Here is a 15,445-nt window from a genome sequence, read left to right as displayed (position 1 = left end):
GGATTTCACTGACATGGATGCCGTCGATAGTGTTTCTTGCCCATTCCAAAAAATGCGAAACTGAGGGAACACACTAGTTGGGAAGCGAAATAGCTGCCAACCTTTGGGGTTTAGCCAACTTTGTCAACTGGGTTCGTTTCAACTTGGGTCTAGCATTGTGTCTCGGCTTAGGTTGCGGAATGCGAATCATCTTAAGAATTCCAATTTTGCTTGAGACTCTCGCTGAACGCTGTTTAGTTTGTCCGCGAGTAGCCGCTTTGGTCGGGTAGTATTTCTTTGGGGCACCGCGTTTTGACGCAATGGGCTCCTTGGCATTGTCACAGGTTTCGGCAGCTTGAGGTTGGCATCAGTATCCTTGCCCAAAATTACCGGCTTTTGCTCCTGTGTTGCCTCGCTTTGTTTGCCCACTCCCCCCCTGGACAATTCTGTTGCTAGTGGCGTCTGGTATGGTTTCGCTTTGCTCCAGTTCACTGATAAAGGTCATGCTATCGAACAAATCAGCGGGTGCAATGTCGGATGAGGTGTCGAAAGCATTCGAATCGCTGAATTCATCACTTTCATGCCTTCATCGGGACCTGTTGTAGTACCCGTGCATCCCTCCACAGCTTCAACGGTATGTAAGCCTTTGTGGACAATATCTTTTCACGTCTTCAAGGCTGCGACAAAGGCAGGAGTCGCCAACCCAGCAAGGTGTTCCATCACAGGTTCGAACACAGCTCTAGCGTAGCAATACTTCTCTTCTGATGAAAGCACAACAATATTGGCGCGTTCCCGTCGCCTTATCTTCACGTAGATGACACCGCGCTGTTTTTCACGGGGATGACCGAATGCCTCCACTGCATTCCGTTCGCATTCTTGAGGTAGCATAAGCTGTGTTGCTGCATCTGTTGCTGGATCTGTTGCTGCTTCTGTTGCTGGTTCTGTTGCTGGTTCTTTTGCTTCCGCTGCGACGTACATCCTCTCGTGTTGGGTCAATCCGTCATGTGTCCAGCATTCATCAGCAACTCTCATTGATGCTTGGACCTCCTGCAGCGCTTCTACACCTTCTTGAAATTCGGTTTCAAGATCTGACATTGCAATCACATCCCAATGCCTGTTGATGGTCGACTCAGGTAGGCATTCAAAGCGATGAACACGCTCAGCAAAATACATCAGATGCTGGCATGGCAGGTGATGGCTGCAGTAGAAAAGACAGTATATGACCATTCTAGATCGTTGCACAGGTAGGTATGCCCCGAGCACTCAGCTCCCACTCTCCCATTGCGGCCAACTTCGTACAGGGAATATCTTTCGGATACACCATAAACATATCCCATTGCAAGCGCACTTTGGACAGCGCATGATCACTAAAACGTGACGAAACACGTGACAGAAAGTCAGGAACGCTTCCCACTTGGCGCGATGTTGAAACATGCTTCAGCATCGTCGTGAGAACTTGACGAATACTTGTACCCTGATGGGCTAACAGGCCACTGATGGTCGCATCTAAACGTGGCCGTTTACCGAGCAGCAGCTTCACTTGGTTCCAATTGGATTCGATCCTATTAGTGATTGTGTTGCCTGCCGAAAAGAATTTTCCTCGGGAATGGTTTGCCCACATCAGCAACGTTTTCCGGTTCGACTAAAAATACTCCAGAAGCGCGGGACATTCCCTCCGACAGACTTTCGTAAACGTTGCTAACTCGGATTGAGAACTTCTCTCTGAGTTACTGTGGGTGAGGAAGCCACAAAACGCAACATACCCAGCAACGTGATTAGCAACACCGTCAGCAACCTAATGAGCAACACGACTACACCATTGCAAGCAACATAATATGATCCGCACCAGTAGATGAGTTTGCCAAATGCATTTTCCATCAGTTCTCGCTGCGACATCTTCAACTTGTACTACGACCTCCCGCAAACCTTCCACCAGTACGTAATGGCGTGGAATTGACATAGCAAGACTGTTGCGTTGGGGAATACCCTTTCCAGCACTCGCCACTCCACAAAATCCTTGTCGATAGAGAACGTCGGAACGCAGTTCCACGATGGGTTATGCTGCTTAAAGAATTCCAAAATACGCTCCATAGTGCCGCTCTTCTGGTCCAATGCAAGAAAATCAAGCACTGGAAAGACCCCCCCCCCCCCAGTAAAAAGGTAATTACCGAGATGATAGCCGAAGTTATTTGTTCCGTGGGTCCAATCCATCACCAAACTGTCAACCCATTGCTTGAAACATGTCTTCTGTATTGATGTCTACATTGCGATAACACATGTAATGTCCATATGATCCTGCACTAGCGGCACGTTGTGATCATCAACCCGAATAAATGTTTCCAGCAGCAGTCTCGTTCTTTCGACTGTCGTAGAGCCCAGTACTTGGTGCAATAAATCCCTTGTTTGCTGCAGGCTCAGGCCCATATCTGCATATTAACATATAAAAGCGTAGCAACATTAATATCAATTGAGCTTACTGCAGTTCATGAAAGTGCGCAATGAAAAACAGCATTAGCACTAGTAGCAGCGCATTCACCAGCGGCACCCACCCAGCTAATTCGAAAGGTACCGTCCAATAGTAGCAGTACTTGTCTTCATCTCTGTCATTAGACCCAGGTCCTTGCGAACCGCGGGCGTTAGTGGCAAAGATTTCGCGCCCTTGTAAGAATCGTAGATGGTCTTGGTCGTCTTGTGGTTATGCACCGCGATCTACATGAGCACAGTAGCAACTAGTTCCGTGTTTCTAAACGTTAGGAGCACATGCAATACCTCCGTGTCTTCATCGACGACCACCATCTACTTTACGACTCCATTCTGCACGACCTTTGCCGACCGCACCATGAAGCTGGCTTCGCATCCGGTGTAGTGCTGCCCAGATCGGCGCCGCCCCTCACCACGAGCCGATTAGGTTGCACCGTGGGTGCACCACATGCGCTTGAAGCCGTGGGAGATGTGATCGCGTATCTTTATAACCCCAGGGATGCAAAGCAACACAAGCCGCAACATAAACAGTAAAGTAACACAAAACACAACATAAGGACATGAATACAAACACGATATCGCCACAGCAATACAACGAACCTGTGCCTTTCTCCCGTGTTTGGGAGTTTCGCTCACGGTAAACCACCAGGTGCTTGTCTTGGTATCTTTGAATCTCGTTGGCGAAGTCGCCACAGTTCGCGAAGTGCTTCTTGGAGAGACTTGGCTTCAAGTTGGTAAGCGCTTGGTGCGCTTTGGTCATCTGCTGGCGATCTTGCCATGTTTTCGTTCTGCGACGCTCCAGATGACGCGCTGGCGAGGTCATCAAATTGAAATCAGGTTCATCATCTATACTCGCTGAACCCTTTTGTCGACCTGTGGCGCGCTTGCGAGGAGGGCTAGCCCCTGGAGAGGCTTTCGGCGAGCCAGCTCTCTTCTTTGGGTATGCAATTGGCGTATGTGGTGCCTGATTGTCACGCGAGAGTGGAGCAATTGCCCCAGCTTCGGCTTCAGCTCGATCACGAGCCGCACGCACATACTGACGGATGGGGTCCTCGCGTTCTGTATTCGTAGCGCACCAACATACAATAATACAAAGTTAGTCTGCAGCGTTATAAACGCATCATAACAAGAAGCATAGTAGGCGAAATCCCGAAGCAACATACCTGGAAGTTGTTTGTCACGATCTTTCACTTCCATCGCATCGTCATCCCGTAACCTTTACTTTCAACGTCTCCGCTCTGCACGGTGCCATCCTGCTCGTCGTCGCCCGAGGCCGTGTTGGTGCAACCGGGCTTAGGCTCGGCGTCGTCCCCGAACAGGTCGTCGCCGTTCGCGTCCTCGTCCATGTCGGCGCTGCCGGACTTGGGACCATCTTTCGCCTCCTCGTCGTCTACCACATCCTCCTCCTTGACCAGGTCGTCCATGGCGTCGTCGTCGTCGTCGTCTTCGTCGCCGCCGTCCTAGACGTAGTCCGCATCGTCCGCGTCGTCTTTTGCCAGACTTGGGCCTCTTGGACGTAGTCGACAGCCTTGCGAGGTCGTAACCCGCCACGACGCCCTAAAATTCAGCTCGTCAGTGTATACTCAGGACCACAGTACATACCCACACCATACCTTGTCGACCGAGCGCTATCTCGCGCGCTTGGTGTCCCACCATCGTCGACGCTTCCGTGCTGATTTCTTCTTCCTTTCCCCCCGTTGACGTAAAAACTATGGGAGGCCAGGGTCGTCGTACCTAAACGAAACCAAATATATCGCAAATTTCATGCTTTCAGATACTGACATTTTTACGAAAGATACAATCGATAACTTACCAAGCAACATCTCAGCGGGTATACACCCTTCACTCTAATTACTCATGCTATGACTAATAATGATGTACGATTCTCGCCAAGCAAAAACTAATTTTATAAACGCTTTTCTGTTTCATAAATCTACAGTTCGGGGAAAGTAAAATCACCCCCGGATCCTCCTTGTAACGGGGTTACACGCACAAGTGGCTACAAGCCACTTGTGATTTTAACAGATAAAATATCTGTTAAAAGTTTTAGATACTTCCTCACCTTGGTGTAAGCCACACCAATGGATACATTGAAGTGGGCCACCACAATGAGTGGTTCACACATACCCAAAGATCCTATTGGTAGAAAGCAGCATCTTTCTACCAATTAGAGACGTGCATATTGGTGGGGCTCTGACAGCCTGCCGCTGTCAACCCCTTTCATAGATGATAAACAGTTTTAGCAGCTGTAGGAGGAAGTTCAATTTACAAACAATGCAGTTCTCATTTTACCTAATCTAAGTCACTTGGAGTCTGATTTGATTTAAATTATATTTGTGTATTCAAATATAATTAACTCAAGCAGTTACTAAGTACTTACGCTTCCTCATACACGTAGCGCGACGTGTAAGCAACAGTAGTGAGTCAAGTTAGACCCACTACACTCCTGACCGAGAGCTATCTAAAACCTGTGATTTTGTTGCGATTTGAGCCTGAACAAAAAACGCTGTATCGGTCGGAACTGCGGTTAAGTACTAAAGCATGACTATATTCGAAGAACGACTAATTAGAGTGAAGGGTGTATCGTCGCGGTGTAGTTATGTTGTAGCAGCGACTCCCATTGCTGACACAGTGTCCGCAACAAATAACGTTATCCCTAAATAGGATGATTGTCCTAAATTTGATTCAATCGGCTCCTTATTCGCTATAAATATATAGTAAACATCTGATTGGGACACGGAAGAAATCTTGGCCTATTGCCTTGGGGGACACCGAAGTTTACGAGGTTTGTACTCGCTTTAGGATGTTTCGTTATGCTACTCTTAATGTGTTGCTCTGTGTAACAACCTGTGTTGCTCGTTGTCTTGCCTTACTGTTTTATTGCTATCTCGCAGCGAGGCGATCTACAGGATGCATGACAACACAGTCAATTAGTTCAACGCATGGAAGGCAGATGTGGAGCGGCTAATGTCGACCGACTGGGACGACATTTCAGCTAACCCGGAGCTGTTCGATGCTGAAACTGATTCGGACGACCTATCCTCTGACAACACGGGGGAGAAGCACAAGGCGTTAGCAAATGAAGACATGAAGCAGCTTGGAGGGGCTTGTCTGAACTCTAGCTACCGATTATCGAGTGGCGTAGGCACTGTGAAGCTTGAGGAGATGGTTGGGATGATTTCTAGCACGTCGCAGATGCACTTGGTACTGAAGTTGATGATAGTATCAGAGAGCATTCAATTGCTACGCGTTGAACTCTTTCGCGGTGACTCTGTGCTGTCCTGACCCGCCACAGACATGCATTTCAAGCACGCATTATGTTGTGTTGCCGGTCCATCTCAGCAACATACACCGGGGTGTCATTATCGTCAGCATCTCGTACCAGACGGAAACTCCGTCTATCACCTCCTTACTACTACGAGCCACTGTGCGAGGGCGCGTACAGTGATACACTAGAAACGACCTACGAGGAGAAGGTGTTTACCGTTTTTTGTGTAATTGGCATCGGAATACTATACCTGATGTCGAGTACCCAATAGAAGAGAACGGAGTTTAGCTCGATGCACCAAGGCAACCTGATGGCACATCGTGCAGAGTTCTTGTCATCGCCCAAGTGTATTCCATGCTGAAAGACAGTATTCGCTTTACTAAGGCCACTGTGACAGAAGTCGTCATTGCCGTGATGCGGCTACGCATTATGTGGATGAGATTAATGCAACCTGAAGTAAGCACCATGGCGAACAAAGTAGCGAAGGCAGTAGAAGCAACAAATATTGTTATGGATTATTGGCGTCCGTTAAGACATAAATGAAAACTAATTGCTGACTAAAAAAACCCAGATGCATTCTTTCCTCTTTAGGCTAATGGTCCCCATGACAGCGCCTAGCCTGGCTAATTTTGCTCCGGCAGGACCTCGCAACATTGCTCCAGTTCACAGAGTACGATGCCACATACTCAGTGTTACGCATCGACACACCGAGAGCAGTGCCCAGCCGATTAGTATCCACTTTTTCGCCGGCGATCATCGCAGCTAGCTCGTCGCGCTCGTTCAGTGGCTTGAAGGAATACTTCGCAATTCTCTCCAGCCTGTCTTCAATGGCCTCAATCGCCTTGATCCTAGACCTCACCGGTCCCTTGCACAACTTCGCCCTTTGAGTCCCGGACAGGTTCGTGCCTTCGTTGCTTGAGTGCGGATGCGCCGAAGGTAGCGACATCGCATTGGTGCCGGTGTCCTCTGGGTCTATTCTCGTTTTGCACTGACAGCCGCTTGGAGTCTAATTCGAATTTCTCTAAAGGGGTCGGTAACTTTTGGAGTTTCCGTAATTAATCTAACCTACTGTCGATAGATTTCGGCGAACCCAACACTAGGTCGCATGTTGTGGTGCTTGTTGTGGTAACATGACTCACTATGGTGCAGCAAGACGTGTCGTCTTGTCCAAATTATGTTGTAGTAACGCCGTCCATCAACAGTATAGTCTTATGCCCATACTAGGTCTCCACCTCGATGAGTTGAAACTCCCCCTGACTGCAATCCCTGAACCTTGTAGCTGTTGATGCTAGCTGAGTAACCAACAAGGATTGTCGTACCTATTATCGAGGAGAGTTTCTTCCTTGAGCCGCTCGCAATATGATAGTAGCCCATGTCCGAAGCCAAGACACATCCGGACACTCACCCGACAGCACTTCGTGCGGCGTGAAGCACTCGAGTCACCGTCATAATGAGAGTGTGAACTACATGTCTGGCTGCTTCTCCCCACAGACTGTCACTCAAGTTGGTCATGTGTAGAAGTGATCTCGCCATCGGGAGAACAATGTCATTTGCACGCTCAACGATCGCGTTCTATTATGGCGTGTATCCATTGGTTGTAGTGATCGCAATGCCATACAGACCGCCGAATTCGCGAAGGTCAGCATTGTCCAACTCGCCACCCTGGTCCGAATGAATCTCCGCAACCCGCAAGTGTCAACCACTATATTTAATGTGCAGCCGGTTGACGAGCGCGATGGTGTGGGACTCCGCTTCACTCTTGTGCTTCAGGAGAAACAACCACTTGTAGCGCAAATACTCGTCTACAATGAGCAAGAGACAGTGAATATTTCGACTGTTGACTCGTTACAATCTTTGTAGAGGCTACTTCGCACGTTGTCGCCACTTCTTGTATGACATCCGGACTGTCTCGCTGGTATACACGTGTGATCTTCGCTTATCATTGTGTCCATCTACAATCCGCCAACAACCTGCTTCCTTATCATGTCCATATATAATCATCACTGAACCGGCATGAGCAAACCACCTGTGCCACACATCCACGGATTCTTGAACCTCTTGTTGTTGGGTCGAAGGATGGTGTTGCAAACAACTTCACTGTGCTGCCGCCGAGGCCGTGCGCTCACTTATCACGAATAATTCCACTGACCCAATTTAGATCACGTCCACCGAGCTTCCATTATCGCAGCGCATTGACTGTGAACGTCTCGATGAAACAGGCCAGGTCAGAGCAGATATTGACTTGAGCGCTGGACAGGCTCTGCATCCTTGAGAGGAAAACCAAGGGCGACTTCGTCCTCTTGCAGCTTCATCACTGCGTTTATGTAGGTGTCGACGCACTCCCCACTGGTCACCCAAACATCGCGATCTCAATGATAATGGCGTTCTTAGCCATACTACCAGCATTGTACTCGTTCTCAATTTCTTGAAATAGAAGTACAGGGTTGCAATTGACAAGAAAATGTCGGCAGCGCCCAGCAAGGCGCGGAACAAGCGAGCCTGCAACCGTTTCATGAGCCGTCAACCAGCGCTCTTCCCAGCGTTGCTTGCGGCGAGAGATCCGTGAGTCTTTTTTTCACCGTTTTCGTGGTCACTAACGACCAGAACTTCCGCGCTTTGAGCTTCAACTCGATCATCATCCACCATAGCTCGTAGTCCTCAGCTCTTGTGAGCTTGGGAACTTCGAGACTAGAATTGTCTCGACGCGGCAGTCGGTCGTGTTTGCGCTCGCTGCTCTTTTCATGTTGATGCGTTTGTTCTCGCGCCTAATGTCTGAGCTCGCTGAATTTTCCGATCAGCTGGAGCTCGTTCTGTCTGAGTCCTGCTAGCTCTTGGTCGGGCTGTCGTCGTACGACGGCGAGTGCGATTGCTCCACGTCTGGCAGCAAGTCCGTGCTGCCATTGCGAGCAACGTCTGGGTTGGCGTCCGGCGAGTATGATTTTGGCCAGAGACGTCGCCACTAGTTGAGCCTGTCATGACCCACGAATGTAAGGTGTGACCTTGTTTGGGCACATAACCAGTCGGTTGATGATCATACTGATGTTATAGGTAAGAAAGGAACCCGAAAGGGAGGACCAAAGTGCCTCGTGGGTCTTCGCTTGTGGTGCGTGAGAGCGAAGTGGAGGAACGGAACGTGAAATCGCTTTCCTCTCACAAGTACCAAGGCTGCATCGACCCTACATGTATTTTAGATTAACCCACAAGGTCTTATCGTAACAGATGCGAGCACAAGAATAGGGGGAGACTCTGATGCCATATATTACACTCCCGACTTTGTCCACGCCGAGTCTGTAGGATGTCCCTATTCCCCATCTTTCCGCCGCTTCGCTGCGCGTGGGTCTTGTACCAAAACTTCTCGAAGCAGACGAATTGAGGACCCGCCCTCTTAGCATCGTACGATTGGCCATTCAGTTACGAAGCCTTCTTAACGAAGGGCTCCGATTGATCAACTAGAGCTCAGTACTCCACATGCGCCATCTTGGGCTACGCAGTGATGACCCGCTTTTCGGTGCCGACGCCACGCAAGCCCAGTGGTGGAACATCGAGTGCCGCAATAAGGGTGGCCAGGCCGCCCAACCCCGCCGTGGCCGAGGGCAGACCACGCTCGGTGATTTCTTCCCGGTTCAGGATCGGCTGGACCGGGACAGATCGCTCAGGCGCTATTTTTCACGACACCGTCGAGAGCATGTTTGCCTGCAACGGCCCCTGCATTGCATAGGTCCAACCACGGGTCACTAAACCCGGGGCGTTTAAGATACACGGAGATGAAAGCATGATCGGCCTATTAAGCCAAAATGTTCGTGGTTTAGGCCACACGTCGAAGATCAGGACTACGTAGTTCTCCTCGTTTCATCGCAGGCACGATCGTGGCCATTTCAACGTCGCCATCCTTCAAGAAACGTACGTGGCTGCGGAGGATATTCACGTTTTACATCATGACCATGCACAACAATGGGGTTATTGGACCGGCTGTAGTTGGCCACAACTGTCGTTCTGGGCAGCTGGTTCGGACGGGGTGGGCATCCTTTTGCACCCGCATACTCGCTTGCAAGAGGTCTGCTCAGTCCTTCAACACCTGTGGGTTCAGCAATTTATAGCGGTGCAGACCACACTGGACGAGGAAACGGTATCCCTGTTTAACCTGTATGCGCCAACGGACGCAGATGAACAAAGACGATTTTCCCACTGACGTTCAATGTAACGGGGTTACACACACAAGTGACAACAGTCACTTGTGCATGACAACGGTCACAAGTGACAAGTGTCACTTGTGCATGGCAATTGCCGCTTATGGTTTAACAGATAAATATCTGTTAAAGGTTTTAGATACTTCCTCACATTGGTGTAAGACACACCAATGGATACATTGAAGTGGACCACCACAGTGAGTGGTCCACACATACCCAAAAGATCCTATTGGTAGAAAGCAGCATCTTTCTACCAATCAGAGACATGCATATTAGCGGGGCTCTGACAGCCAGCCGCTGCCAACCCTTTCATAGATGATAAACAGTTTTTAGCAGATTTTAGAGGAAGATCAATTTACAAACAATACAGTTCTCATTTTACCTTAAACTACCTATTTGGTGTTTTATTTGATTTATATTATACTTGTGGACTCAAGTATAATTAATTCAAATTATTAATAAACTCCTACGCTTCCTCAAACACGTAGCGCGACGTGTAAGCTAAAGTAGTGAGCCAAAGTAGGCCCACTACACCTGGTAGCACTTTGTAGTCCGTCCAACGACCGACTACTTGACGTTCGTACGAGGTGTACGAACGCGGAGCCGAGAACCACATGAGCACGGAGGTGCCCATGGAGAGCTCCAATGCGCCTGCAACTCATGTTGCACGCGCGGACTGCCCCCACCTGTCGGATCCAGAGTGGGAGGCCCTCCAACGACTGTCAACAGTCATTGGGGAGGCGGCGATAGCTACAATGTTGCGTACGCTATCGCCGACAGAGCAACATGGTGTTGCTCTGGGATTCATCATGAAGGAGCAGCGCGATGCTGCTTCCTCAGCAACGGCGTCGTCGGGTACGACACCGCGTGCTCAATCATTAAAATTGAGCGTGAACAATTATGTAGGAAGAGAGGGCGAGCCTCTCCTCCGATGGCTTGTCGAACTCGACACAGCCATTGCGGCTCGACGTATCGTCGACCCGTTATCAAAGGTTGCGTTCGCCATGTCATGTCTTGGCGGACGAGCGAGGAGTTGGGCGTACGGACGCCGACTCTCAGATCCTACGTGCTTTAGCACGTACGAGATATTCAAAGAGGAGCTCAAACAAGCGTTTGAGCCCCCGCAAAATGAATTCCGGTCGAGGACGGAATTCCTCGACCTGCAGCAGGGTTATCATGACGTCCATGCTTACGCGCAGCGTGCACGGTACTTGGTCTCGAACATCGTGACCAACCCAATAGACGAGGCGACTAAAGTCGTCACGTTCATGAAGGGACTGAGAGATGGACCTGTGAAGACCTATCTCTTCCGAGAGTACCCGAGTACTCTCGAAGCTGCGATTACTCTCGCAATGCAAGAAGAGTTTAGCCTGCGGCAGGCTAAACTGCATGCGAGCGTGCCGAGGTCGCAACCGCGCCCGGTAGTGAGCACGGGAGGTCCGGAACCAATGGACCTCTCGAATGCAACGGCTGCTGGTCACCAGCAGCACGGAAATAATGTGCGATGCTTCCGTTGCGGAAGGATCGGTCACTTTGCCAGAGAGTACACGGCTCCCGTGCACTACGATAGTGACCGTCGTGGCGATGCTGGGCATCGCCGCGAACAAACAAAAAACGTAAACATCCAGTAGGCGCGGGGCGCCCTACTGGTAATGCAGTCGCGCGTGCCGACATCGGGCACGCGACACTGAGGACTGCAGCCCCCAGTGAGACCAGCTCTCACTGCAAGAAACAAGATGACAGGCCAAACCTAGTCATCTTGAAGGTTTACTCGAAGAGAGCGAGTGACTCTCTTCGAGCTTTGGTGGATTCAGGCGCGTCGAGCAACTTTGTTCGACTACGGAGCCTGCCGAGACTTGACTTCGAGGAGGTAGATACACCTCGAAGTCTTCTGGAGGTACGACTGGCAACAGGTGCCATCGTAAAGACCGAGAAGCGCGTCGTGAACGTGCGCTTCTCGTACAAACAACGGGTGTTTGTCGAACACTTTATCGTCCTGGACCTGGACGATAAGTTCGACGTTGTTATGGGCATGCCGTGGCTTACACGGCATGATCCGGTGATAGACTGGAAGAAGCGCACGCTCGTGCGCTTCGGACGCGACAGCGGAACAGAGAGCGATGGCCCTGTTACCGTAGCGCACGCACCAGCAGGTACGCGCGACTCGCCAGTCGAGACAGCGCTTAATGCCGCTGTCCCGGGGTGCCCAAGGGGTGCGCGTGGATGCGCACAAGAGAAATCCACGTCGGCAATGCTGCCGACGTCGGAAGAAAAAGATGTGTTGGTTCCGGGAACCAACACCCACGTTCAAGCGTGTAAGGGACAGTCCCTGACCCGAAGCGGTCAGGTCGACAACGACGCGTCGGCTCCGGGAGCCGACGCACCCTCGGTCATGAGGGGCTCCGCCAATGAATGGCGTCGAGGTGACGAAGGCGTGTCAACTCCGGGAGTTGACGCTGCAAACAGTGCGGACGGTTGCAAACGTACCGCACTGACGCAATTTGCATGCTGTCGTGCAGCCGGGCTGCACGACGAAGCGCCATGCGATCAAGCCGGGCTTGATATCGCGCGCCCGCAGACAGGGTCTGCCGGCGAAGGGACACATTACCGTGCAGCCGGGCTGCACGAAGGAAAATGCGGTCAAGCCGGGCTTGATACCGCGCGCCCGCGGACAGGGTCCGCCGGCGAACGACTGTCCACGACCGGGCCTGGACGAGAAGAACAACTGTGCGGAGCCGGGCTCCGCACAACAAGAAGACGGCGCAAGCGGAAAACGCTGCGCAAGTCTCGGTCCGGGACCGAGACGCATCAAGAGCAGTCTGCTGGGCAGACTGCGGCAGTGACGCGCACCGATACTGGATTCCAGTAGTCCTCCGACGATGGCGTCGGAGTTGACTTCGCTTCCAGCAATGAGCTGGAAGCGCTTCACACGCGACTTGCACGATGGACGCATCGAGCAAGTCTGCGTTCTTTCGGACAGCGAAAGAACGGCGAGCGAGAGCGAAGAGCTGAGACAGCTCTTCATGGGAAGTACCACTGAGAGTGAAGACACTCTCAGTGCGAAGACGAAGCGAGAGCGCTTCGAGGAACAAGGTTGGGACTCGCTGAAGTCGAGTCCCTATTACGAATTGTTGAGGGAGTACAAAGACGTACTCCCGGAAGACATTCCTGCGGAGCTTCCGCAGGATAAGGGCATTCAGCACGAGATTGATCTCGTGCCGGGCACGAAGTACTGTGTCACGCGGCAGTGGCCACTGCCGCGAGAGCAAGTGAAAGCGATCGACGACTTCTTTGAAAGTCGTCGTAAAGCAGGACAAGTGCGGGAATCAAAGTCCCCGCACAGTGCTCCGACGTTCTGTGTCAAGAAGCCACAGGGCGGATGGCGCATCGTTCATGCCTACAACAAGCTGAACGATGCGACGGTACCGGCGCAGACGCCGATACCACGAAAAGATGTTATCATCGATTCGATGGCCGGGAGCACCGTTTACAGTGCTCTCGACTTGCGAGATGGATTTTATCAAATCCTAATGCGTGAGAGCGATATCCCTCTCACGGCAGTGAGCACGCCAAGCGGCATGCTCTGGGAATGGCTAGTAATGCCACAGGGGCTTAAGAATGCCCCTGCGACTTTCAACAGGTGCGTGACGCACTTGTTGCGCTCGGTGCGCGACTTCGCACCGAGCTACTTCGATGATGTATTCATCCACAGCCGGGCTGTGGACGGGAAGACCGACGTAGAGATGCACAGGGTGCATCTCCGGCAGCTACTTGAGCTTATGCGAAAGCATAAGCTCTACGCGAACCTGAAAAGTGTATCTTCGGGGCAAGCGAGATACCCGTCCTCGGGTGTCTCGTAGGGAAGAATGGTGTCCGCCCTGACCCAGAAAAGGTCAGAGTGATTAACGAATGGCCAACGCCATCAAGTGTCAAGGAACTGAGGCAGTTCCTTGGCTTGGCCACGTACTTGTGCAAGTACGTGGAGGACTATGCGGGCAAGATCCGCCCGCTGTCACAGCTTCTTAAGAAAGAAGCTGTGTGGAATTGGACACCCGATTGCCAAAAGGCATTCGATGCAGTCAAGCGGGGCTTGACTGAGGCGCCGATCTTGGCAGTGGCTGACCAAGATCGCCCATTTCACGTAGTGTGTGACGCATCCGATTTCGCGATCGGATGCGCGTTGATGCAGCACGATCACGAGGGCCGTGATCGTGTCGTCTACTACCAATCGCGTCGGCTGAAGCCAGCTGAGCGCAACTATCCGGTGCATGACAAGGAACTCCTTGCCATGAAGTATGCACTCGCAAAGTTCCGAGTGTACTTGCTCGGAAGTAGACCATTTGTGGTCTACACCGACCATGCTTCACTGCGTACCGCAGTGAAGTCGCCACACATATCACAAAGAATGGCGAGATGGCTCTCATTCTTTGCGGAGTATAACTTCCGGGTCGAATACAAACCCGGAAGATTGAACGTGGTGGCCGACGCGCTATCACGTCGTCCGGACTATGCAGAAGCCGTTGACGTCAATGCCATTGACGTCATGCGATCAAGCAAACCCACATCATCTCTGTTGGACGACGTGAAGGCCGCGTACGCGCACGACGCGGACGCGAAGCTCTTGCTGGCCTATGGCACAGCGCCTTCTGACAAGTCCCGTCAGAAGCTGCCCAAGCACCTTCGAGCGCGTGGACACCGCTTTCGTGTGCACGACGGACTACAGCTTTACAATGCAGTCGACGGCAACGCGGATCGCGTTGTCGTGCCAAATGACCATGACCTGCGACTCAGGATCATGTACGAGTATCATGATGCCCCGACTGCGGGACATCTCGGACGTGAGAAGACATACGTCCTTCTCACGCGTGACTTCTACTGGCACCACCAGTACAAGTGGGTGCGCAAGTACGTCCGTGCTTGCGAGGTATGCCAACGCGTAAAGCCTGCGCCGTTTGCGCAGGCTCCATTACAATCACTACCGACTCCGTCGGAGTGTTGGAAGTCCATGTCTTTGGACTTCATCTTTGGTCTTCCCCCGGACAGCGGAGGGAATACCGGTGTTGTGGTCTTCGTCGACCGCTTCAGCAAGATGGTACATCTTGCTGCGGTGCCGGCAGAGGTGACCGCGAAGCAGACGGCCCGTCTGTTCGTCGACATGGTGTTCAAACACCATGGCATGCCGTCCGACATCGTGTCGGACAGAGACCCGCGCTTCACAGCGCACCTGTGGCAAGAAGTGTTTACACTTCTTGGGAGCCAGCTTTCAATGTCGACTGCGGACCATCCGCAGACGGACGGTCAAACCGAGCGCGTGAATCGCGTGCTCGTCGATATGTTGAAGAGCTACGCTCACTCGTTCCAATACTGGAGCGAGTGTTTGTCGATGGCGGAATTCGCCATCAACAACTCGGTGCATGCCTCGACCGGGCATACACCGTTTTATGTGAATGCCATGCGGCATCCCCGTCTGCCGAGTTTACTCGGAGTGGTGGCTCCCACTTTAAGTGGGGAGGATCTGCGACTGCAACAC

At 51.6% G+C, this 15,445-nt stretch overlaps 1 protein-coding gene across 1 annotated transcript; it reads right to left on the bottom strand.

The window, feature by feature from the left end:
* Nucleotides 1-2,299: 2,299 nt before the first annotated feature.
* Nucleotides 2,300-4,116, bottom strand: IUM83_06375 (uncharacterized protein; the record flags this gene model as incomplete). Its single annotated transcript, XM_067930575.1, has 8 exons — nt 2,300-2,405; nt 2,529-2,579; nt 2,895-2,943; nt 3,061-3,519; nt 3,624-3,650; nt 3,749-3,920; nt 3,986-4,017; nt 4,074-4,116. The coding sequence occupies 8 exons, from the start codon at nt 4,114-4,116 to the stop codon at nt 2,300-2,302; spliced, it is 939 nt and encodes a 312-aa protein (XP_067800390.1).
* Nucleotides 4,117-15,445: the final 11,329 nt, after the last annotated feature.

Source organism: Phytophthora cinnamomi (genome assembly GCF_018691715.1).
Source record: "Phytophthora cinnamomi strain GKB4 chromosome Unknown Contig1, whole genome shotgun sequence".
Lineage (NCBI taxonomy): Eukaryota > Oomycota > Peronosporomycetes > Peronosporales > Peronosporaceae > Phytophthora > Phytophthora cinnamomi.
The sequence above is the reverse complement of the archived record's forward strand: the minus strand, read 5'-3'. Positions and strand labels throughout refer to the sequence as shown.